The sequence below is a fragment of the Carettochelys insculpta genome, chromosome 16 (genome assembly GCF_033958435.1).
Source record: "Carettochelys insculpta isolate YL-2023 chromosome 16, ASM3395843v1, whole genome shotgun sequence".
Lineage (NCBI taxonomy): Eukaryota > Metazoa > Chordata > Testudines > Carettochelyidae > Carettochelys > Carettochelys insculpta.
Genome location: NC_134152.1, coordinates 37,084,485 through 37,108,425, shown reverse-complemented (window position 1 = coordinate 37,108,425; position 23,941 = coordinate 37,084,485). Strand labels below are relative to the sequence as shown.

Here is a 23,941-nt window from a genome sequence, read left to right as displayed (position 1 = left end):
AATAATAAAGTCACGGTTTGATTTCAGTGAAGAACAGCAGCTGTGTTTAGCATATCCTCTTTGGGGTGACTGAATAACTCTCCTGTTTTATAGTATTCTGTGCAAAATATTGAAAAGTCTAAATTACCACAGTCAGCAAGTCTGTTACATACAAATTCTTTCTCTTGTTGACTATATCCGATTTAATCAATGTCAGCTTCTATTTGTGCTGCTGTTTGATACAGTGTTTATGACTTGTGCAGGAAGCATCACTCTATATCTCTGAAATCCTGTGATTGGCTTTTTTCAAGTTGTTCTTGGCTTAAGGGCTCACTCCTGCTCTTAGTAAATAACAAAGGTCTAGCTGACTTCATTGGAAGTAGGTTCAGAGCCTTATGTTGCCTACATTTGGTCTCTTAAGAGGCGTCTGGTGTGCACATGGGAACTTGGATGAGGTGTGCAAATGAAGCTCATTTTTAACCAAATGATTTGGATCACTGCATAAATGTCCAGTTGGAAGTCATGTGAAAGGCCCACTAATTGTAATGGCAGAGCGCTCTTGCCAAAGGGTCTCTCTGATCAAGTAAATTTTTCTGGGATTCTGTGTGTTTTCTCTTAGTGCACAGAACTACTTAAAGTGAGAGAACAATGATGATCCAGGGAGACTTGTGACTCCAACTCACTCCAGTGGAAGTTAATGGCCATCAGCCTTCTGGCTAATTTTTGAGATATGCATGTTCAGATAGTTGCCAGATCTACTCCAAGACAGACTTAGTGAGTGTAATGAGAAATTTTTTCTCCTGATGCACAGAGGACTTAAAACAGTATTGGCCCAAAGGGTAATTTGCAAGGTGCCTATTCTGGTTTGTCATACTTCTAATAGCAAAAAGTTAATTTTTAAAGGTGTTTAGGGCAATGTGAAATTCTGCTTTGATATGAAACTTCAGAAATAAGTTTTCTGAACAACACAAAATCTTCCCTTTCTAATCCTTACCTCAAATGAGCTATTTAATAAACATTCCTGTTACATTAGCAGTGCACTCTGCTCAGATGTATCAGAATTGTTTTGCCTTTCTTGAGGTCTGAGTTTCAAATAATGTATTTCCATAAGAAATGCAGCGCAGGCTACATAAGATGCATCTGACAAAGCGGTTCTTTGTCCACAAAAGCTTATGCTCCAAAATATCTGTTAGTCTGTAAGGTGCCACAGGACTTGTTGTTTTTGAAGATACAGACTAACTTGGCTACCCCTCTGATACATAACATTGGTTGCTCAGTGACATTTGGTAGTCCTGAATGCTTTTGTTAAGTCTGCTACTCAACAGTGTAATTGCTTAAAGGGAAGCTACACACAAATGACGAACCTAGTTAAATGAAAATTAAAAGGGTCAGAACATTGAAATACCAGCAAGCTTCATGAAAACTATTAAAAACACCACAATAAAGGCTCAAATCAAATGTATACCCCCATTTAAAAAAAAAAAAGAAATGCTATGAGAATCAAAAGAGTAAGAGATGGATAGAGGCAAAGGGACTGCTAATAAAAATTTGAAATTAGATCCAACTGAGGAAAATAGGAGCATTAACTCCAAGTGTAAAAGAGTAATTAGGCATGCAAAAAATTGCAAAATACGCAAAAACTACCAGCAAATTTAAAAAAAAAAAATGAGAAGCAGGAAGCCTGTCAAAGAATTTGTGGGGCCACTGGGTAATTTAGCAGTCTTTGAAAAAGACCAGGCCTGCAGAGAAGCTAGCATTCTTGTACAGGTTTTCACTGCAGAGGGCATCTGGGAGATTTGAACACCCAAGCTTTTTTTTTTTTTTTTTTTTTAAAGGGACGTATGCAAACAGTCTCAGATTGAGGTGTCAGTAAAGATAGTTTTGGGGAAAACTGATAAAATAAATAGTAATAAGTCACCAGGACTAGATGATATTCATCCAAGAGTTCTGAAGTTCAAATATGAAATCATGGAACTAAACCCAGTGCTCTGTTGTTTGTCTCTTAAATCATCATTTCTACTGGATAAGTGAAGGGTAGCTCAGTAAAGTAAGAAATAGGATGCCAAAGCTGGTGATTATTCCAATATTCATATTTACCAAGCCAGCACCAAGCAGCTTCTTAATGCCTCATTGGTGAATCAGAAGTCCAAACAGTGCATTTCCCTTTGTACCCAGCCTGAGGCTTCCACTCAGACACCCCAGTGAAATAAAGTTCAGCCAGCCCCAAAGGATCAGACACATTAGCTTCAAAGTCAAAAATATATCACACCTTATTCCAAATACATGCTTATAGTCAATTCTTATTAGCTACATTAAATTTTTTTTAAAAAGAAAAGTGTGTTGGTTTAAAGATCGCTGTACATACAGACATGAATTTAATTTGTGAGGTTCAGATACATAATAGAGGTGGTTATTTGGTAGTTATATATGGAGATACACATCTCGTAGAGCTGGAAGGGACCTCAGGAGGTCGAGTCCAGTCCCCTGCCCTCTTGGCGGGATCAAGCACCATCCCTTTTTTTAAAATCTGTTGGCCCCCTCAAGGATTAAGCTCACAACCCTGGGTTTAGCAGGCCAATGCTCAAACCACTGAGCTATCCCTGCCCCCTGTAGGTGTAGATGGATCTTTTCACATCAGTCCAGATTTAAGTCAATGTTTGGTTATAAGCAGTGTTCCCTGAAAGCTGAGTGCTTGAGCAGTTGCCAAGAAGAGGTTCAGGTGCCACTCAGCTGATTAGCTAAGTGATTACAGCCATGTGTTTCTATTGGTGGCACACATCCGCAGATGCCTCGGTGCACACAACAAAGTATATTCTACCAATGGATGGAAAATATTAGTGGGAGCACTGATTATAGGGATACCAGGATCTCCTGGGATCTCATCCTTTATGGCTTGAAGTTTTCCCGTTGGCTTCCAAGCAGATATGAGACAAAGATCATATCCAAGCAGAAGCCTCTTGGAATGGGAGAGCACAATAGGCTTTCGATGTAACCTTCTGTCTCCCAAACATGGCAATTGCCACAAGGTAATTTAATCCATTAAATGGATCATACATATAGCTTGCCACAACCTTCAATGATATAAACAATATAATACTACACATGTTATCATAATTTTTTTCCCTTCTGATCCTGAATCCATTATAGTGTGGACAAGAATAGTTTGTTTACATCACAAGACCTGAGCAAACAACTACCATTTTATTGCTCTAACAGAGCAAGTTTGCTTTTCAAGGTTTTACTCTAACCTAATGTAAGAGCCCATTTATGACTTGTGTGTCTTCCTAACATGTCTTTAAAGGTCAACTTTGGGCCAGTCTGCTCCCTTTCTGGCTTTATGCCACAGTTTAATTAAACATCTACCATTTCAGTCAGCTAGCATCACTCATTGTTCTTATAGTAACAGAGAGGAAGCTGTGCTAGTCTATACACTATCAAGACAAAAAGCAGTCAAGTAGCACTTTAAAGACTAGCAAAATAGTTTATTAGGTGAGCTTTCGTGGGACAGACCCACAAGAAGTGGGTCTGTCCCACGAAAGCTCACCTAATAAACTATTTTGCTAGTCTTTAAAGTGCTACTTGACTGCTTTTTGTTTTCATTGTTCTTATGTTATGGGAAGGAATAAATAACTTCACTTATGCCACACCAGTCATGTTTTCATAGACTTCTATCCTATGCCCCTTACTCTTCTCTTTTCCAAGCTGAAAAATGACTTTTGTTAATTTCTCCTCATATGGCAGCCATTCCACAACCCATCTGCATGCAGTAGTCAAGGTGTGGGTGTACTTCATTTACCTTTTCTCAGAATACAGGAACAATGGTTAAGAACAAAATTGAAAGGGAGCCAATTTAAAATTGACAAAATAGGTTTCTATGCGTCAGTAGTGGCAATTCTCTTCCACAAAATATCTTTCAAGCTAAAGTATTAGTTGGTTTAGTATGGATGAGAAGAGTCAGGTAGGTTAGGGGTTTTATACAAAGGGTTAGATCCTCCTTGTTTCAGAGCATTAGCCGACCAATGACTTGAGTTCTCTCATGGAGCAGGTTAGGCTATAACTGGCTACCAGAAGTGTTTGTTGCACCTTCATCTGATTTACTTAGCACTTGTGTTACACTCCTGTCTCTCTGTCCCTGCCTTTTGTTCACTTCAAGCATCTGAGGAAGTGAGTTGTACCTCGGGAGAGCTTATACCCTAATAAATTTGTTAGTTTTTAGGGTGCCACCGAATTCCCTGTTTTTCCTTGGAACTAGTTTCACTCTTGTTTCTCTTCTGACTATGTACTGAGGGATTCCAGTTTGTTGCATGTTCCTTGCATTAGAATTGCTCTTGATTTTAGGCAGGTAAAATACAGAAGTAAGAGCTACGGTTAATGCTTCTAAATGTGAAGAGCAAAAGCATGATTTATAGAAACTTGTAATTACAGCTGTCTAACCTAAGTGGTGACAGGTATGACACAGTGAATTAATGGGTTAGACTAGCAACTTCAGGAATGTGGCGATTTCCTAGCTAATCTCACTAATATATGGTGTTGGTCAAGCGGTGAAAGATTGCTCCTCGGTAGTGACTTGCAGCTTGCCTGTATTATGGTACATGCCATAGAGCCCTATGTGTGCTTATCTTAACAGTATCCATAAGCAAGTAGCAGATGGTATTGTTTTAAAATGGGAGAACATTTTTGTAAGAGACCAGTTCTTGCCTCTCTTTTCCCTGTTAATGTACTGCAAGTTTTTTTACCATTTCTTTTTACATGGAAATTATTCTAATTAGAGGCTTATATTTCTTTCTTTCTTTCTTTCTATTTTTCCTTTCAGAGCTGAGAAAACTGAAGTCCTTAGTGAAGACCTGTTACAGGTATTGTAATTTGGTTCATGTGCTTTATAATAAAGAACAAAGTAAGCCTTCTGACTATAGAATGCTGCTTGTCGAAACAAATCACATTATTTACAAGGACAGAAGTTAGATGGCTGTAGCTCTGCTTCTTGTGACTGGGGAAATTACAATATAGTTGAAGGAGAAGAGAAACTGTTAAGCCACGTGAGACAAAAGGGGATTTGAAAGTTGAAGTACGCTAAAAAAAGCAAATCTAGATTAGAAGCAAATAAATTGTAACTTTTTATTAAATGTACTAGTTTACTGCATAAAAACAATTCTTTACAAGAATGTAATTGTTTTTCTTGTTGACTCTTTCAGGCCGAGAACATTACTCTTGGGCAAGGGCCTCTTCCTGTTCCCTTGTTTTTCTTTTTTTTTTTTTTTTTCTTTCCCCTGAAGGAGTTAATTTATATGGATTTCAGAGGAGCTATAACAAATGCCCTCTGTGCTTGCAGAAATCCAAAGAATACCATCAGTTCTTATGAAGGTCTCTAGCTAGATCTCTTCAGGACTATTCTGAATAAACCCATGTTCTCTTTATATCTTGCATTTTACACAGTAGGTGCTATCCTAGCTGTCCTGCTGGTAGCAATTGCTATACAGTAAAGTCTTTTAAAAGGCATTCAAATTACAGGACTTCTCCGTAAACTGGCATTTGATCACCACCAGCAGCTCCTCCGCTCTCCCACCCAGCGTGGCTCCTTGTGCAGCGTGTTCATGTGCTGAGCGTCCTAGAATGGCTCGCTGCCCAGAGCAGTTCCCCACACTGCACAGCTGAGCTCGAGCCTCCCAGAGTGGCTCCCAGCAGCATGCGGCAAGTCACCCAGCGTGACTCCCTGTGCCGTGCAGTTCCCTGCCCAGAGTGTATTGGAACCTCCTGCATACCTGGCATGTTTGGCTATCCAGCAACCTTCTGGTCCCGGAATTGCCGGATATCGAAGAGTTTACTGTACTTTCGTTATAATGGAAAAATTTTTTTACAAGTTTCTCATCTTTTTTTAAGTTGTAGCTTCTATTTAAACATAGTAGTGTGTCTGAATTTTTAGATGCTATTTTTACAAAGACTATCAATGATCGTTACAACTGACAGATTAATGGATGTTTTCTTTCCACTTTTATCATTCATTTTCTAGCTCTTAATCAGTTTCTCCTGTATAGGCCTTTCGTACAGCAAGTAAGGGGAGAATTTTTTTTTAATTAAAAACAATTAAGTTGCTAAATCATGCAGTATGGCTTGGGTACTTGGGTACAATAACATCCCAAACCAATGCAAACTTATTTACATAACTAGGTTTCAAGGTGACAGGATCTTTGTAATATGATTACGTTACCAAAAGACTTTTTGATTTGAACCTGAAATTTTCCATGTTTGATCTCTGAAAAAAGCTCTTTTTTCAAAATTGAGAATCTCTTCATCAGTTGAAGTTAGAAGAGCAGGAAAATTAATTTCAATTTAAAAAATATTAGAGGTGTATGTACAGCTACCTCAGGTAATCTTGAAATAAGATACATGGGGGTAGTTCAGCTTTCTCCTGTGCTGTAGGGTTTACGTTTTCTTTGGATCAGAAGTGCAAAACAGTTTTTGGCAACATTACTGAGAAAATATTTGAAGTAAAGCTTAAAAAAATCAAGCTATATTAAGGACTCTAAAATATGCCATGAGAGAGCTTGCAGAACTCATCTGTTGTCTTTGTTTCACATTCATATTCTACTTCCTAGCTAAGACAAAGTTTCCCTGTTACTCGTTGCCAAAAATTTTGTAAGCAGTTTTCCCAGGCTCAGTAAAGACTGGTCACACCCAGAATGGAAGATCTGACTGGTTTGTTTGTTCATTCTTGGAGGAAAATTCTTGTCTGATTAAACTGCCTGTGTGTTTGGTAGTTATTTGTAAATAGGCTTTCAACTTTTTTATGTATAATTCATAAGTTTTGGCTTTGCTACATTTTGAAGTAGTTGCTCTAATTTGCTAAGTGCAATATTCATGTTCAGATATGCCTTCATTAAATGTAGTGCCTTCCAGATCAGGCAGGGACTGCCCTTCAGAAGTATTAGGCCGTGCTTATACTTACCAGAGACTAATGCTGCTGTGATTCATGCAGTGGGGTTTGATCATTTTAGTGGGTCTGGAGAAGACCTGCTTAAATTTATGGCAGTGTACTTTAATGTTGACTCCAGAACATGACTAGAATGCGAAGAGTAATGTAAGCTTATGGAGAGTATATCCGAGAGATGCAATACAGTGGAGATGCTGCAGAAAGTGAACCTAAGCTATGTTGATTCCAAAACAAAAAAGCAGTCACATTATTCACATAGCTGGAGGAGTGTGATTTAGGTCGACTTACCACACTAGTAAGCTGTTTACCACATTAGTGTAGACAAGGCCTAAGAAATGTTAATGTTCCTGCTTCCTACAGTTAGCTCAATGATGTCCAACCAACTCTAGAGATGAGGCCAGATGCATCTGTGTTTGAACCTCAAATGAAAAAATGCCACATTCTAATCTGCATAGTATAGAAGATATATAAACCAAGTTACAATCAGTGTTACTAGCAAAGATGAGTCTCTAATTTCAGTAGTTTCATTGACCTGGAGGAGGAATAGGAAGACTTAACCACCAAGTCTGTTCCCCCTTTATATCTCTAGGGCGGCCAGAGTCAGCAACTGAACAGTAGTTATATCAGAGTGCTTGCTACAGTAATCTTCAGTTCTGTATTTTTCTGCAGAACAAAATCCTGCTTCATACTTTTGTTTCTTGTTCTTTTTGTGATAATGGCGCTAATCGTGCTAGAATTCTTAAGCAAAGAGAAGATTAGCTCAGTAAGAACTTTAGGTGGCCAATTTATTTTGACGATTTAGTGACTAGTAATAAAAATGTGGCAACATTCTTCAGTAGCCTCCCATGACTTCCTATAGTAATGAGGTCTCTGAACCATTGTATAACTTTAATAAAGAAAGCGCTTCTGCAAATGCTGTATATATAATTGGTATAATGATCTTAGGAAGCACAGCAAAAATGACGTACTCAAGCACGTGGCACGTAGCACAAGTATGAAAACAAGCTGTTGAATCGTTGCCTTCAAGGTCATCCAGTGTCATCTTTGGGTATGGAATACTCTGCCTTGAAAGAGTGGAAGCCTGTTTGGGGAGAGTCAATTTTAATGTCAGTGTTCAGTAAATACAAATCAATGATTGATTTACAGTAGAAGCTCTATTATCTGACCTCCCCAGGGAACTGGGGGTGCCAGATAATCAAGTTTACCTGATATTGGAGCAGGGCTGCTGGCCCCACTCAATCAACTGTGCTGCTGCCGGCACCAGCTGGATAGCCAGCCCCCAGCCTGGCAGTCAGTCACCTTGCCCTGACAGCCTGGGCCAGGCAGGTGACCACCCTGAACCCAAGGTAACCAGCTCTGTTTTGCTGGCCCCTGCCAGGCAGCTACCAGCAGAACAGATGCAGGTTAATTGAGCATACTGGTTATCTGAGCTGCAGATAACCCAGCTTTTACTGTACATCATTTCAGTGCAGCATTTTGCAATAGCAGTAACATTTTGGTGTATTAAAGTAAAAATCTTCCTTTTATCAAGGTTATTACATAGGTAAACCCGAGTGTCAAGTTTCATTTTTTGTTTAAATGATGCCAAGCTAATAGTATATGAAAGCTTTTAACTACCTTAAGGAGGTTAACATGAAAAGAAATTCATTGCTGAAAAAGCTTCATCAGGACTTCGGGGATAGGACAATTCTCAAAATCAAAAACAATAGAAATGGCCACAAGTTCATTCTGCATTTTCCAAATAAAATGTTTGAAGCTCAATTTGTCATTTGTGGGGAAGCCCACGTTTGGCAATTTTAATTTTACAGACAGTGCCTATCTGCCTACGGGCATAGTACCCGAGCAGAGCAAATTTTAATCTTTCCTAGAGAGAGGTTAAGCTATACTTACATTTAGACATAAAAAGGTCAGTGTATTCTCCTGAACATGTTGATTTTTCTGCACTAGTGACGTTTTTAGGTGCTTAACTGAAGTCCTGAATCTGTTCAAATTACTTCCGCAGATGAAACTTTTTATGAGGTTTTGATTGCTTTAAACAGAAACAGTTCTGAAGGGCCTCCTTTTAGTCTTGGTGAATCACTGAAATGCAGATGAACTGCATTCTTTTGACACTGTACATGGTATGTTTAATGCCATAAGCAGTCTTGTCTCCAGCACACTCACATCTTGGGGACTATTCTTGGTAAGGTTCTTTACTTGAAAGAAAGAGTTAAAGAATTCTGTTACTGGCTTTCTGTGGTTCTTGAAGCAATATAATCTTAAAATTTACAAGGACATTTTAATATTTCAAGTATCAAGGATAGATTCAAATGCACTAAATTGAACTGACATGCAGAGCTTGAAAAACATTCAAATATTTTTTCTTCCAGCACAAAAAAATCCTCAGTAATGCTTGAACTCCTCAGGCTCTTCCACATATCCATGCACACAGCACCTTGTCCTCCATTCACTGGAGTCAGGATTTTCCTTCATACTTAATAACCAGAAAGCAAAGCTGCTAGCTAAAGGCAGATGATGAGGGCTTGGGTGGGGGTAATGGGTGGAGGGGGCACTAGGCAAAGGCAATGCTTAGGTAGCAACCACATGGTTGTCCTCCATTACGCACATCAGCACCCACCTGTAGGGAAGGCCAAGTGCTATTGAAATTTTGTTTGGGATATTGTCCCTAAGTAATGCTTGTGGATGTGCCCTTCATCTCAAACTCCAGATAGTAGGTGTCAAAGGGGAAACCCCTTTGGGCTGTTCTGTGAGGAAACATAACATCATCTCTTTGTTCCCATCTTATCCCCAAGTCTCCTGGACTCTGCAAGTCACAGCAAAATTAGAGAAAGTTTATGCCGTCATTAATGGAAACCATTCAAGTCCCCTTCAAAACAAATTTGCTGTCAGTCTTTCTGTTAAACTGAATGTTTTGTAAGCTGTGAAAACTTGAGAAACATGAATTAAATGTGTTGTAGGAGGAAGATGATTTGCTGAGGCCAAGAAAATAACTTTTTCTTTCCCCTTTTCCATGGCTAGATTGAGAGACGTCTGGACACAGTGAGATCTGTTTGCCACATTTCACAGAAGAGGCTAATAGCATGTTTTCAGGGCCAGTATGGCACAGATGCTGATAAAAGACATGTAAGTACTAGTAAGTGCTTCAGATTGTGCCCTGAGTCTGGTCTATAAAGCCCATCCTACTGAACAGCTGGCATGTCCAAAGTCAGCTCTCCAGAATCGTCCCACATGTTGACATTTCCTCTGGATCGCCATGCTTTGGTATAGTTCACAATCCAGCTTCAATAGCCCCACTGTGTGCAGGGTGCTTGAATGCTGTCTGAGCACTTACTTTGTTCTCTGTGTTTGGGGAATGTGTTTGACTTAGAAACATTTATTTGTGACGTGCTTCCATAGATTTCCTCCTTTTTAGGGGTCCTGAGCTTCTGGAGCTCCTGCTGACTTAATTAGGAGCTTCAGGTACTTAGCAACTCCTGAAAATCAGATTAACTCTTACAAGTACATACAGAATCCTGATGACTAAAATCTGTCAAAAACCTGTTTCCACAAAATAGGCTAAATACTTGTCCAATAAGTATCAGGAGAAGGTCTTACGGAAGGTTCTTAGCATCAGGTTAGTCTGGCTCTTTCACATACACAGATACTGAGAGTGCTTTCCCTCCAGATTAACTTCTGCAATATACCTCAGGCAACAATTGTAATCTGCATACAGACAAAAGAACCACCAGTTTTCTTTGAAGTAATCCTCGTTATAGGAACCAGGAGAAGAGGTATAGTGTCTATAGAAAATTTTTAAAAAGTGAGTCCTGTAAGTGAGAAACACTACACCAGACATGTCCAACCCACGGGCCGCATGTACCCCTGGACAGCTAGTAGTGCGGCCCCACAAGATCGTAAACTTTTAACATTATTATGGGATTTATATACATTAATTATATTATATATTTTATATGCGGCCCAAGACAATTCCTCTTCACTCAATGCGGCCCAGGTAAGCCAAAAGGTTGGACACCCATGCACTACACCAAGTGTTCCGTGTCCAAAGAATTTAACTGTGGGTTTGAAAGACAATCTTTGTTGATCAAAGTCTTCTGAAAGTCAAACTTACTGTTACTAAACAGCATGCACAACCTACATATCTAAACTAAATGCTTCCTAAGTTGTGATGAAACGGTCATTAGCATCACAATCTGTGACATATTCAGTTTTCTCCTGAGATGTTTTAAAAGTGGCCGTTTAGTTTAAGGGCTAATCTCTCAGCTAGCCTGTCATACCCGTAACAGTAGCAAATAGAGTAGCCTGGAATAATTTTAAATTAGTTTCAAAGGTCATTAAGCTGATTTGGAACTCTAAATGAAATAGCCAAAGATCTACTTCGGTGGAGATTGTAGGACAGGGAAGAGCAAACTGTAAAACCATACACTGGAAACAGACTGCAAGGAGTATTTTATGGGAAGGATACTAAATATTAAGTCTCTTCTCTTATACAGAAAAAGCTTCCTCTAACAGCTTTTGCTCAAAATATGCAAGAAGGATCTGTCCAGCTCAGTGATGACACACTGTTGGGGTAAGTACCTGACTTTTTTTGGAGCTGTGGGCCCTCATTGATTAGTTCTGCAAGCAGTAACTTCTGTAAAATGACCGTAGGGGGTAGCTGTGTTAGTCTGTAGTTCACAAAGGCTGCATCTACACTTGCATTCCTCTTTTGAAAGAGGCATGCAAATGAGGGAAATAAAAATGCAAATGAGGCAGATTTACATACCCAACATCTCATTTGCATGTTCTTTCGAAAGAAGAAAAGCAGTGTAGACGCTGCTCTTTCAAAAGTAAACCACATCTTTGAAAAAATTCTTCTTCCCTTAAAAAAAAAAAAAAAAAAAAAAAAAAAAAGGAAGAAGAGTTCTTTCAAAGGTGGGGATTACTTTCGAAAGAGCAGCACCTACATGGCTTTTTTTTTTTTTTTTGAAAGAATATTTGCATTTTTTGCATCTTATTTGCATTTTTGATTTCTCTCATTTGCATGCCTCTTTCGAAAGACGAATGCAAGTGTAGATGCAACCAAGCAGTACTGGAGCATCTTAAAGAACAACAAATTTATTTATTTAGGTAATGAGCTTTTGTGGGTAAGACCCATGTCCTCAGATAAAATGAGTCTATTAAAATGCTTGTATCTTTAGTTAATTTAACATAATGGATAGCCGTGTGTAAATGGTGCTTCAGTTTAGGCAATCTGCAAGACTGTGCTGGTAAACTTCAGCCCTAACATTGATGTTACTTAATATCATAGACAGATTTACATCTGCAGCTTTTTTCCATAAAATTATCGAAAACTAGGTCTTAAAGGCACCACAAGAGGCCATCTAGTCTAGCCCCTCACACTATGGCAGGACCAGACGAACCTAGACTATCCCCAACAGGTGTTTGTTAAACTTCTTTTTAAAAACCGCTAATGGAGATTCCACATGCTTCTCTGAAGCCTGTTCAGTAGCTTATTTACCTTTATGGTTAGAAAGTTTTTCCTCCTAGTTAACCCAAGGGCAGGTCTGCACTACAAGGGAAGATGGAATTAAGGCACACGATTCCAGGTACGTTAGCTACATAGCTAGAGTCGGCATACCTTAGTTTGGGCTTCTGTACTGTCTCCACCAAGGGAGGTTGACAGAAGTCTGTGTTCCCATCAACTTCCCTTGCTCTTAATGGGGCAGGAGTACTGCTGTCGACCGGGGCACCCAGTAAATTTGCTTTAGCAGATCTTCACTAGGCACACTAAATCAAACTCCCAAAGATCGACCATGGCAGGATCACTCTTCCTTGCAATGAAGATGTACTGTTAGTCTCACTTGCTACAGATTAAGCACATTACTAACTGTCCTACCTTCAGTGGATGTGGAGGACAATTGATTGCCATCCTCTTTATAACAGTCCATAACACACATGAAGTGTGTTATCCCCATTGTCTTTTCTCAGGACTCAGCATGCCCTGTTCTTAGCCTTTCCTCAGAGGTCAGAGGCTCCAAACTTTTGAGCTTTTGAGCTTTTTTTGGTTTGTTTTTTGTTTTTCACTTTTTCTCCTATGAACTTTCTTCAGTTTGTCCACCTCTTTCCTAAAAGTGTGGTTCCCAGAATTGGATACAAGGAGGCATCATCAGTGCCAAATCATGAGACATTTACCCCCCGTCTTCCAGAACTCCTATCGTTGTACCCCAAAATAATAGCTTTTTTGTAGCTGTCCTCACATGACTCCTAATAAATTTGTGATCCTCTATAACACGCAGACCCTTTTCAGCTGTCTTTCTGTCTATAGAATTAGTCCCCATTTTGTAGGCGTACGTTTACTTATTTTCTTCTCTAAACAAAAACTTTGCACTGGCGCATACCACATTTCACTTTGTTGAATTCAGATTCTCAACTTTGTCAGGGCCATTTTGAATTCTAACCCTTTCCTGGCTTTCAAACGTTTTCAAACTTTGTTATCCAAGCCTTTAAGGAAGATCATTGAGTCATATCAGACCTAAGACCTTGTGGGATCCCATTAGATATGCCCTCCCAGTTTGCCAGTGAATCATTGATTGTAGATTTCTGACACAAATTAATTTCAATATGCTCACCATGAATTCTTTATCCACTAGAATAACTTCAAACATCCTAAAGTCTTGTTAAAGGGTTACAATAGTGAAAAAAGATTCCGCAGGGACTGTTTGGCTAGAACACTTTGTTCATTGTTTCTCACTGCCTGCCTCAGCTCACCCCGAATTGCAATCTGTCAGAGCTGGGAGCAGATAGTTAACACCAGCTACCCTCATTTTATGTCACCAAAGAAATACCTAGCACTTTCAGAAGCACGACATAGCTAGACAGTGGACAAAGGATTTGTCCCATGGTTCTTCATTCTGGATCTTTTTTTATTTTAGCTTGAGGTGTAAAAGAGCTCAAACTATATAATGCTTTCCTGTCCTTTTTTAAAGGAAGATGCTAGACACTTGTGGTGAGGCAGAAAATAAACTGGCAGTAGAGCTCTCTCACCATGAGGTACAGATTGAAAAAGAAGTGTTAGAACCACTAAGCCAGCTAACAGAGGTGAGTCACTTCAACATGCTGTAAAAAAACTTCCAGCATATTTTCTGAGCAAATTCGTAACAGCACATGCTGCAAATTTCACTTCTGTTCAAAAAAACAAGTGTATCTTCCATTTGCATTTCAGGCAGGATTGTGTTATTTTAATTTTTAGAGACTTCAGTTACACTTTATTTTAGAATTGTCACATAGTTAATATAAACATTGGATGTCTGTGCTTTCAGTCAGAAATCCCCAATGTTCAGAAGCAGAGGAAACAGCTTGCAAAGTTAGTTTTGGACTGGGATTCTGCAAGAGCTAGGTAAGAAGTGATTTAAAATGCCATATAGTTTGCATAGTACATGTTAATTTCTTAATATCCCCTCTATGCCTGACCTCACTTCGGTATTTGCTTCTGAAGTGGCGCCGTATGCTCGTGAACACTTATGGAAAAAGCTTCATTTATGTATAAATGGTACAAAAGAACACGTGGTTTTCTGATACGGATATGGATCAAATTCAGATGTCTCATATTGTCAGCCACCAGTTTAGATAGGGGAATAGTTTGCATTTAAGTGAGTCCAAGAGGGCATTTTTAGTCTGCTTCACTTAGCTCAGGAATGTATTTCGATAGAATGTCGCACGTGTCAAAGCAGATACAGTGTGGTATTGGGAAGCATTCCTTCAGGTGGTGATATTTACACTGTTATACTTAATCAGAACACTACTGTCACTTTTTATGTCTTTTCAGTGTTGTTTACTTTCTATCCTCTGCTTGTGTACACCAGGTTGAGAACTAGGCATTGTCATTGTGTTGGCCCCAGGATTTTAATTGTCACCATAATGCATTACTTTTATAACGTTGTCAATTGACCCCTCTCGTGGGCCACTGCCCAAACGTACGTTTCAGACCTCTGTGCATCCTGGCTGACAGCATCATCGTTATGGATAAATGCCGTATTCATTCAGGAGATGTGGCCTGTGGATAGTTATGCTCATTTTTAGCTGAGCTGCCTGGGGTGCTTGCTAGGTCTGGTAGGCTCTGCAGCCTCCCCATCCATGTTGCAGGTGAGATGCTGCAAAGGTTCCATGCTAGGATTTAGTGCCACATTGGGTTTGCTTTGCCACCCTGTGCCTGTACTACAACACTGTAGGCATGTTTCACACCAATGGCCTAGAAAGAGTTTTAAATTGTATTGGGACCTGGTTTTGAAACCACCTTTTGGATAAGTGAATTAGCTGTCTGCTCTCCAGAGGCAAGCAGTTAAGAGGGGGCCTAAAAGACATCAGTTTTTGTAAGTCATGCGTTATGTGCTAACTATAGTCTCCACAGAATAACTCTGGTTTCTGTTGCACAGATATAGCCAAGCCTGCAAGACTTCAGGAACTAATTTTCAAATGCATCCATCAAAAATTGATTCCCTTAAGGAAGAGATGGATGAGGCTGGAAATAAAGTCGAACAATGCAAGGTAAGGTTGAGTCTGTGAATCCTCTCATTGGTTACATCTGCCACTAAGGGCACGTGTGGATTACTTGGGATACCTCAGTGTGGCACCAGTTGTAATTACCGCAGTGGGTTGTTAAGGAATATCTAGGCTTATAACCAGGCCGGAAACTGGCACAAGCGATTCTCATTTCTCATGTAGCTCTTTATTTCTGTTTCCTAGGATATCTTACTGCTCCCCAGAGGGTCAAGTACTGTTGTCCATTCTCACAAGTAAAAATGTTGCCTCAAACCTTGTACTGGTTTCTCTCTAAAGTGAATTTGGTCTTTCTGGTTCATTCATGTCTTTGTCTAGGAGGCTACAAAGCAGAGAACCAGTTGAGAACATCTGACCATTAGGCCTGGTCTGAGATGTTGACGTGCTTGCATGCTCTAAACCACCAAAGAGCCATTAGGTGCTAACTAGGAGGAAGGATTTTAAGACAATGACCTGAAGATTATATTGTTTCCTCATAACCTTTCCCTCAGCTATCCAACCCCCATAATGGAGAGTTTTCACTGTATTTGAACACCTCCAATGCTTTGCCTTTCTTTGGTTTCGTTACTGAGCTGAAAAAAATCAGATTTTGCATCTCACTATTGTGGAGTTTGGGCAGGAGCATCTTGGGGAAATAATGAGTTTTAGAATTAAACGTACGCATTTCTTCCATGTCCTACTACTAAAATATCCAAGCACAAATCTTTATGCTTTGAGGGAAATTGGACTTGCCTGTAGTAAATAAAAAATGGAAAGATAAGTAAAGTCCCAAAATGCTTGGACAAAAGTGGACCAAGGTGCCCTTTCAACAGCCATACTTATTTGCTTAAAGGGATGATGCCGTGACTATTGTTGCTACCTAAATGGTATGCCTTGCTTAATAAAACAGCCCTCTGATTCATCCTGGGTAGCTGGGCAGAAGTGTAGGTATTTGGAAGGGTGTGTCCAAGACAGCTTTTCTCTGTCAACCTTCGACAGGTAAAGCACATCACTGATGATGCTGAAGCATTGGGCTGCAGCTGTCACTACTGTTTGTTAGTCCACTTGATATCCTGCCACCTGAATATTGAGCCGTGGGCAGGTGGCTACCGAACTTTCAGATCTCCTGGAGATTGAGCATTTTGGTCTTAGTGGGAAGAGTATTATGTAGTTTGAATCATACATAGAACTGGAAGGGGTCTTGATAGGTCATTAAGTGCAGATCCCCATGCTGAGGGAGGACTAAGAATTAACACTAGACCATCCCTGGCAGGTGTTTTTCTAACCTGTTCGTAAAAACATCCACTGACAGATTTCACAGTGCTTCACTACCATTAGTTAGGAAGTTTTCCCCTAATGATTATCCTAAATCTCCTTTGCTGTGGTTCATGCCCATTGCTTCTTGTTCTGTCCTCCTGTTAAGGAGAACAACTGATCACACTCGTCTTTTTAACAAACTGTTAATTATTTAAACTCATGCGTTCCCCACCGTCTTCTCTTCCACACATTAAACAAATCAAATTTTATTTTTTTCTTATAGGTCATATTTTTAGATGTTTAATAATTGTTGCTGCCACTAGACTTTGTCCACATCTTTCCTAAAGTTCGGTGCCCAGAACTGGCCCTAATATTCCAGCTGAAGCCTCATCAGTGCAGGGTTAAGTGGAAGAAGTACTTGTATTCTTAATCGGTATATAAATCTAGTGGCCTGCCACACACGTCACACGTGCCACTTCGACTCCCACAGTGTAATTTGTGAAATGACAAGGTGTGCTTTCCTTTCCTGAAAGGATCAACTTGCTGCTGATATGTATAACTTTGTGTCCAAAGAAGGGGAATATGCCAGATACTTTGTCATGGTGAGTGTGCTCTTGTTTGCCTATATTCAGCTATGGTTTTTGTAGTATACAAAAAACCCTTCTGATTTCATTTCTTGTGCTAAACCGATTAGTGTGTGTGTGTGTGTGTGTGTGTGTGTGTGTGTGTCTCAGAAGCTAACAATATTTTTGTTCTTTTTTTTTTTTTAAAATGTGGGTTCTGTTCTCAGTTATTAGAAGCACAAGCAGATTACCATAGAAAAGCATTAGCAGTCTTAGAAAAGGTCCTCCCTGAAATTCAAGCCCATCAAGGTAAAGTAACTTGTGCTCTGGCTGACGCTTCTCCTTGCCTGTGCCACCTCTGCACTATATTCTCCTTCTTTATCTTGACTCTTTTGCATGCAGACCCTTCTTAATAAAGGATATTATGATCTTTTTTTAACAATATTACATTCCCCAACATACTTCCATCTTTTGCTGCTGAGCTCTCTGGAGTTCCTCCAGTCCTGTATTAACACACTAATGTCACATAAAGGGTCTGTCTGACACGGCGAGAGAAAGGGAGGGCTTGGGTTTAGGTTGCACTGGGGTGTTCCCTCTTACCTCGACATTGTGTGACTTTTTATTAACCCCTTCCTGGCATCTGTGCGCCAAAGGGAGCTCTCATTTGGGAGGAAAAAAGGCAGGATCCTAGTTTCTGTGCTAGTATTATAGGATTCACCCCCTCCACACAAGTTTTTCCCTGCCTTTGCTGCATTGAACTAAAGTAAATGGTGACTTCTCTGTAACTGTCTTTCAATCAAGATTTTAGGTCTTTAGTAACATGTCCAGAGGTTACAGGCCTGTCACATGAGAGGCAGATGAGGTTTTCAGGTGTGCAGGATGTGAGAGGTTAGACCAGATGATCGTGATGGTCCCTTCTAGCCTTTAAATCCGAGTCTAACCTTTGGGATGACTTTTTCCTGCACATACTATACTGTAACTGCATTCCGAGCCCTCAGCCCCAGGGCTAATTCTAAGTATTCCAGACTGCGGAGCTAGCCAACATCAGCTATTAAGGGTGTACATCTAAATGAGGCAGCTGCATCTGTTCTATCAGATTATGCATTAGCTAGAGTGTAGGATTACCCTTAAATTGTCCTAAACGTCATCCTTACCAGCCTGGTGCCCACTCTTGTCACTGAAGTCACCAGTGTCAAAGGGTTTAGTTTGAGTCAAGTCTGAGACATCACTACTGTATCGTGACCAGAATCAAATGAGCTGAGACGTTGGCAGAGCATATCAAGTGGGAATTCTTAAATTCTCTAAAGCAAGGAGTTTTGAAACGTGATTTCGGTGGAAGTGGAACACACCGCCTATATTAAATAAACCCACTGGAAGATGCTATTTTGCAGGCTACTGCAAATAAATAAGCATCTTCTTTTAGTGTCATGATGGAATGCTGTGGACAATTGAGATCTCTTCTCTCTGACTGCACTGATTTGCCTCCTTGCATATTCATTCACCTATTTGTTCAACACTCGAAAGCCTAAGAACTGCATCACTGTGAAGTATGCTGTAGTATCAGTGTCGCGTCAAAAACATGCTGGGCAGTAGAATGGTCCTGTGGGTACCTGGAGCAGACTAGGCTTCTTTTCCCACCTCTTCTCTAAGTTACTGTGACTTGGTGTTGCTTAAGCTCTCTGCAGCTCAGTTTTGCCACTTTTCTAAAAATGAGGCTGATAATAGCTTGCTTGGCCTTCGTAAAGCACTTTGTGATCGGTGGATGGAAAGGGCTAAATAAATGCCAGGTAGTGGCACTACAGCTTTTTATATTGCATATATTCAGTACGTGAACTGAATTCTTAGTAGAAGCTACAGTGCATCTACACTATACTCTTTCAGAGCTGGTATACTCAGTTCTTTCAGTTTTCTTTCCAAAAGACAAAGCACATGACATAGAGTACCAGCCGTGAATTGTGGCTAAAAAAAGAAGTTATTTATTTGAGGCAAGGCAAATTGTCCTGTTACGGGAAAATGTTTTGTCTAACTTGAAGAGGACAGACAGACCCCGGTCTTGGAGCCATTGGGAAAATTTCCAAGTGAGCTTGAATGCTTTTTGGAAAAGGGACAGGTAGGATTGAAACTGGGACAAGGACAGACCCTTTAATATGATGCTTCTAATGGAGACATGGGGGGCTGCTCATTATAAAGGTTTACCTAACTGATTTTTTAACTCCGTCGTTCAAATAAAATGTCAGCTGCAGGTAAAACCATGGTACAAACAGCTCGGACTGAGTATTTGAACTTACTCTGTGCAAAATTCTTTATTTACAAGAGGGCTGAAAATCTACATTTTGGGGTCTCTTAGAGAATCAGAATGAACTTTTCAATTTAAAACCACATCAGTGCATTCCAACTAAAGCATGGTGGGGACATCTCTTCCAGTTGTACAAAGGAATAAACATTGGATGCACTATCCAAGAGAGATGGATCATTATTTTTTAAAGTCTTGCTAAATCCTGCAGGCTCATCATTTTTCTTTTTCACTCATAAGTTTAAGAGGCTTTCCAAATCAAGGCTCAAACTTGCAGCTTTTTTTTAAATTCCTATCACCATACTGGAGACTTCTCTAAACTTTTTTCTGTGGCATATTTCAAGTTTTATTGGATATTTTTTCTCTGTGTTTTTCTGCTCTTTAACTAGACAAATGGACAGAAAAGCCAGCCTTTGGAACACCACTGGAAGAACATCTCAAACGCAGTGGTCGTGAAATTGCTCTTCCAATTGAAGCCTGTGTAATGATGCTCTTGGAAACAGGAATGAAAGAGGAGGTAGGAATGTGCGCTGGTCTTTTTCCGCATGTAAAAGGCTCTACTCCAATTAAAAACACTGACGCAGTAGAGCCCAGAAAAACTATTGGATGAGGAAATAGCAACAGTGTGCATGTGTGCCCACGCGTGCTGAGGTGCATAATCACATAGGCATTTTCTCCACTGGTACAATATAAGCCTTCCAACATGACGTTTTTCAATGACATTCAAGAATCAGATGCAACTTAACCTAAACGTAGAGGGGAAAAAAAAAGAAATAGGAAAGAGAAATTAAAGCATAGTTATTCTTTGATTCTTTGAGTGATGTCCCTATTTATAGTCCCGTCATGAGTATGCACTTGCTGGAGCTAGGTTTTCACAGGACTGTCCATTGACTCATTCATTGCACCATACATCTCTTGCTCCCAGCGGAGGCCGCGCATGCCTTCAGAGTAGACAGAACCCTTCACTCCCTTATTGTCTACCAGGCCTTAGCCTCTTCCCTCTAGAGGACCTCTGTTTCTTGGGCAGCACTGAAGGTGTTTGTAGCAAGTATGGATGAGCCCAAAGACCAAGCACTCTCCTGCCAGCAGATCTCAAAATGGGTCTCTGGTTGCATCTGGATGTCCTATGTACTCTGACGTATAATCTCGAGATACAATTATGCAAATGCAAGCTACCACATTGGCATACATAGCAAACATTTCCTGGAAGAATGTCCACTGAGCCACAACATGGTGATCCATTCTCTCCTATTATGCTATCACCCAAGCTGTGGGCCACGCTGTACTACATACTGCATTTCCTTCTGCAGTCTTGAATCCACCTGCACACTGATTACTTCTTAGTATTCACCCACCCTTGGAATACCTATAGAGACCACCACTTGAAGAGGTTACTGACCTGTAACTGGAGGTTCCTTGAGATGTGTGGTCCCTGTTGGTATTCCAATACTTGCGTGACCCTCCATCATGTCTGCTGCAGACTGGCATACGTAGTGGTAAGTGGGGATCACTGGAAAGCTGCTGACCCACGTGATCTGTTATAATCTGAGCTGGGAGGAGAGGCACATGTGGATTAATGGACACTGCTGTGAAAACCTGTCCGCTCTAGCACCTGGCCCTCATGAGCACATGTGATTAGATTGCTAGTGTGGAGCACACATTTTGAAGTTACAGGTAAGTAATCACCTCTTTTTTCATGCAACAGGAGCTGAATCAGTCATGGCACAGTTCAACACATGCCCCCCCCCCCCCCAAAAAAAAAAAACAAAAAACAAAAACAAAACCACCACCACCTTGTAATGGCTGTGAAAATGGAGTCTGGATCATAGAATAGCTATAAGCTGTGCTTGTTTTGTGCCAGTACGTGCTGGTACTGAGTACCACACCTCAGCAGCCCCAGCCGTGGGATTGGCTGGCAGGGTGGGGTGGGTGGAACTGGCTGAGTACCAGCTCTTTTTTCCAAAAACAGCACTGGTTGTAAGTGTGATAATATTGTAAATGTGAATGAGGAGACCAGCTATCGCTCCAGTGCATTTGACACTTGGCCTCTGGTAATGTAGGGCTTATTCCGGATTGCTGCTGGAGCCTCCAAACTGAAGAAGCTGAAAGCTGCATTGGACTGTTCTACTTCCCAGCTAGATGAGTTTTACTCAGACCCCCATGCCGTTGCAGGTATTTTGAGTATTCTGAATCAGACCATGTATAAACTAGCTAATGCAGAGAAGGTTTAACTTTATCCCGTTTAACCTGGCAGACGTAGTACAATATCTTAAGATATTAGATATGAACTGTACATGAAAATAAAATGAAACTTCTGCCCTGCTGGCACAGTCTTAGAGATCCAGTGTCGCATGCATATGGCATGTAAGTTTTTTTGCATGTTTATTTCTGGAAGGCCTGGGGAGTGTTCAGCGTTCAGGTGGTATGTTCATATCAGCATAAAGTTTCTCAGGCAAGGCTATTCAAGTGATTAGGAGATACTTGGGCTGTTGTAACTGTAGCTCTTGCCTGGCAGGACCATCTTGAGGTTTTACAGTTGGTCTTCCTGTCCGTTAGATGAGTAAATGATCACTGCAGGGTCCAGAAGGCCCCATATTGTTCAGTGCTGTACAAATACATTGAAGTCTGATGACTGTTCAGTCTGAGACCCAATCCTGCCCTGGCTTCAGGGGGTTTCACGGAGGTGTAAGGATCATGCTGTGAGGTTTGAAGCAAAGAATCTGTCAAAATCTAAAATGAACCCATGTATTCTACTGGCAGGTGCCCTGAAGTCCTATTTACGAGAGTTGCCAGAACCTTTAATGACCTACAGTCTATATGAAGAATGGACGCAGGTTGCAAAGTAAGAACATATACGTTTGTTTGCATTTCTAGATTTTATGTAACTGACAAGTGAAGAAGAATGAACTCGTGGAAAAGTTCACACAACTGTGCTAATTGTCTTCAAGCTCAGACTAGTAAATATTCATGTGCCAAATTAGTCTTCAGGTTTTTGTGCATGCCCTGAGCTGGTTTTAAAAGCATTATAATATATACTGCAGCAAAACCTTTTATGCTGCATTTGAGTATTAAACTACTTCAGGCTCTTGGTTACATGCTGTGAGATATGTGCAAATGACATTGCCTATTACAAGCAGAAGCCATGCAGAGCACTTACGAGTAAATGCAGAGACAAGAGGATAATTCTGCATAAATGGAAACCTGTGGACTCTGCTTTTCCTCTGCCAAAAGCTAAAGAAATTCTGTTTGATCTAAAATTCTCTTCCCCACAGTATACAGGACCAGGACAAGAAGCTGCAGGACTTATGGAGAATTTGTAAAAGATTGCCAAAGCCTAACCTGGCTAATTTCAGGTATATTAAGAACAACTGAAACTGTTTCTAGCACTGTAGCTTCAGTACCGCTTCAGGACTAGAGTTAATAATATGCGTGTTGATCTGGTTTGTATTTATGTTTAAATTCCATTAGGATTGTGAAGAGACATTTTGTTTAATAAAGCACAAAGTGCCCAAACCCATGCCCACATGAGAAAGGTGTTGACTTTATTAAAGTTGACATCAAGCCTACAGTTTAAGCAAATCAGTTTCATGTATCATAGTACGCTCATTGTGTCAGTGGAGTGTATCCTCACTAGCAGGACTTGCATTGAGGCCTGGAGGCACTGTGGGTAGTTAGCCCACAAGCAAATAGCAGAGTGGAATTTTGAGTTGGGCTTGCACTTAAGAGTTTTTGGAAGCTTGACTTGAAATGTGACTCTAGTCTGTGGGTGATTGCAGTCAGCCGCATCCCCTCTAGCAAGAGATAGCAATTATATTTTTTACACAAGAAAACTTCCTTAATGCATTGGCATAGCATTATATATTGTGAGTTGTTGCCACCATAACTGCCTAATGACTTGATTCCTTCTCTGCAGGTATCTAATCAAATTCCTAGCAAAACTTGCACAGAACAGTGACATTAACAAAATGACACCAAGCAACATTGCCATAGTGTTAGGTCCTAACTTGCTGTGGGCAAAGAATGAAGGGTAAGTTGTTTTTTAAATGCAACTTCTAATTGTATCTTCAGTAGAGAATAGAAATGTAGCTGTAATTTTTTTTCCCAAATGTGAAAAGGTCTTAAACAAGTCACTGAGAAATTAAGTGTAAAGTGTGGCATTTCAGAAGCATGCCTGCTGTCTGCCTTCTACAAACAGTAGGACATTGTACACAGACTGATGGCATAAAGGGTGTGTATTTTCCATTTTTTCAATTCCGTGCTCTTTGTGGAAGATTAGAATATGCTGGAAAAAAAAAACCTGGGCTTGGTTTTTGTGGCAGGAGTTAATGTGTGGTTGCACTGCTCTTAAGCCCCAGTTTTGGGCATGCAAAATGAGAAAAACAACCAGAACTTTTAACTGTGAAACAG

General features: G+C 40.3%; 3 protein-coding genes across 8 annotated transcripts in view; 1 reads left to right on the top strand and 2 right to left on the bottom strand.

The window, feature by feature from the left end:
- The window catches only part of ARHGAP17 (Rho GTPase activating protein 17), a 66,964-nt gene that overhangs the window by 29,314 nt on the left and 13,709 nt on the right, over window positions 1–23,941 (top strand). For all 6 annotated transcript variants that reach the window (XR_012647813.1, XM_075011252.1, XM_075011248.1 and 3 more), the window contains 13 exons: window positions 4,793–4,832; window positions 9,926–10,030; window positions 11,398–11,474; window positions 13,873–13,984; window positions 14,206–14,282; window positions 15,319–15,430; window positions 17,212–17,280; window positions 17,469–17,550; window positions 19,924–20,051; window positions 21,595–21,706; window positions 22,295–22,376; window positions 22,807–22,887; window positions 23,448–23,561. Coding sequence is in view for 5 of the 6 variants with exons in the window: in XM_075011252.1 (XP_074867353.1) it covers window positions 4,793–4,832; window positions 9,926–10,030; window positions 11,398–11,474; window positions 13,873–13,984; window positions 14,206–14,282; window positions 15,319–15,430; window positions 17,212–17,280; window positions 17,469–17,550; window positions 19,924–20,051; window positions 21,595–21,706; window positions 22,295–22,376; window positions 22,807–22,887; window positions 23,448–23,561 (1,191 nt within the window). In the remaining variant the exon portion in view is untranslated. The remainder of the gene's footprint in view (window positions 1–4,792; window positions 4,833–9,925; window positions 10,031–11,397; window positions 11,475–13,872; window positions 13,985–14,205; window positions 14,283–15,318; window positions 15,431–17,211; window positions 17,281–17,468; window positions 17,551–19,923; window positions 20,052–21,594; window positions 21,707–22,294; window positions 22,377–22,806; window positions 22,888–23,447; window positions 23,562–23,941) is intronic.
- The window catches only part of SLC5A11 (solute carrier family 5 member 11), a 43,583-nt gene continuing 40,595 nt past the window's right edge, over window positions 20,954–23,941 (bottom strand). The window contains exon 16 of the mRNA XM_075011256.1: window positions 20,954–21,084. The gene's annotated coding sequence lies outside the window, so the exon portion shown is untranslated. The remainder of the gene's footprint in view (window positions 21,085–23,941) is intronic.
- The window catches only part of LOC142021920 (testis-expressed protein 47-like), a 28,156-nt gene continuing 25,202 nt past the window's right edge, over window positions 20,988–23,941 (bottom strand). Inside the window, exon 8 of the transcript XR_012647814.1 lies at window positions 20,988–21,079. The gene's annotated coding sequence lies outside the window, so the exon portion shown is untranslated. The remainder of the gene's footprint in view (window positions 21,080–23,941) is intronic.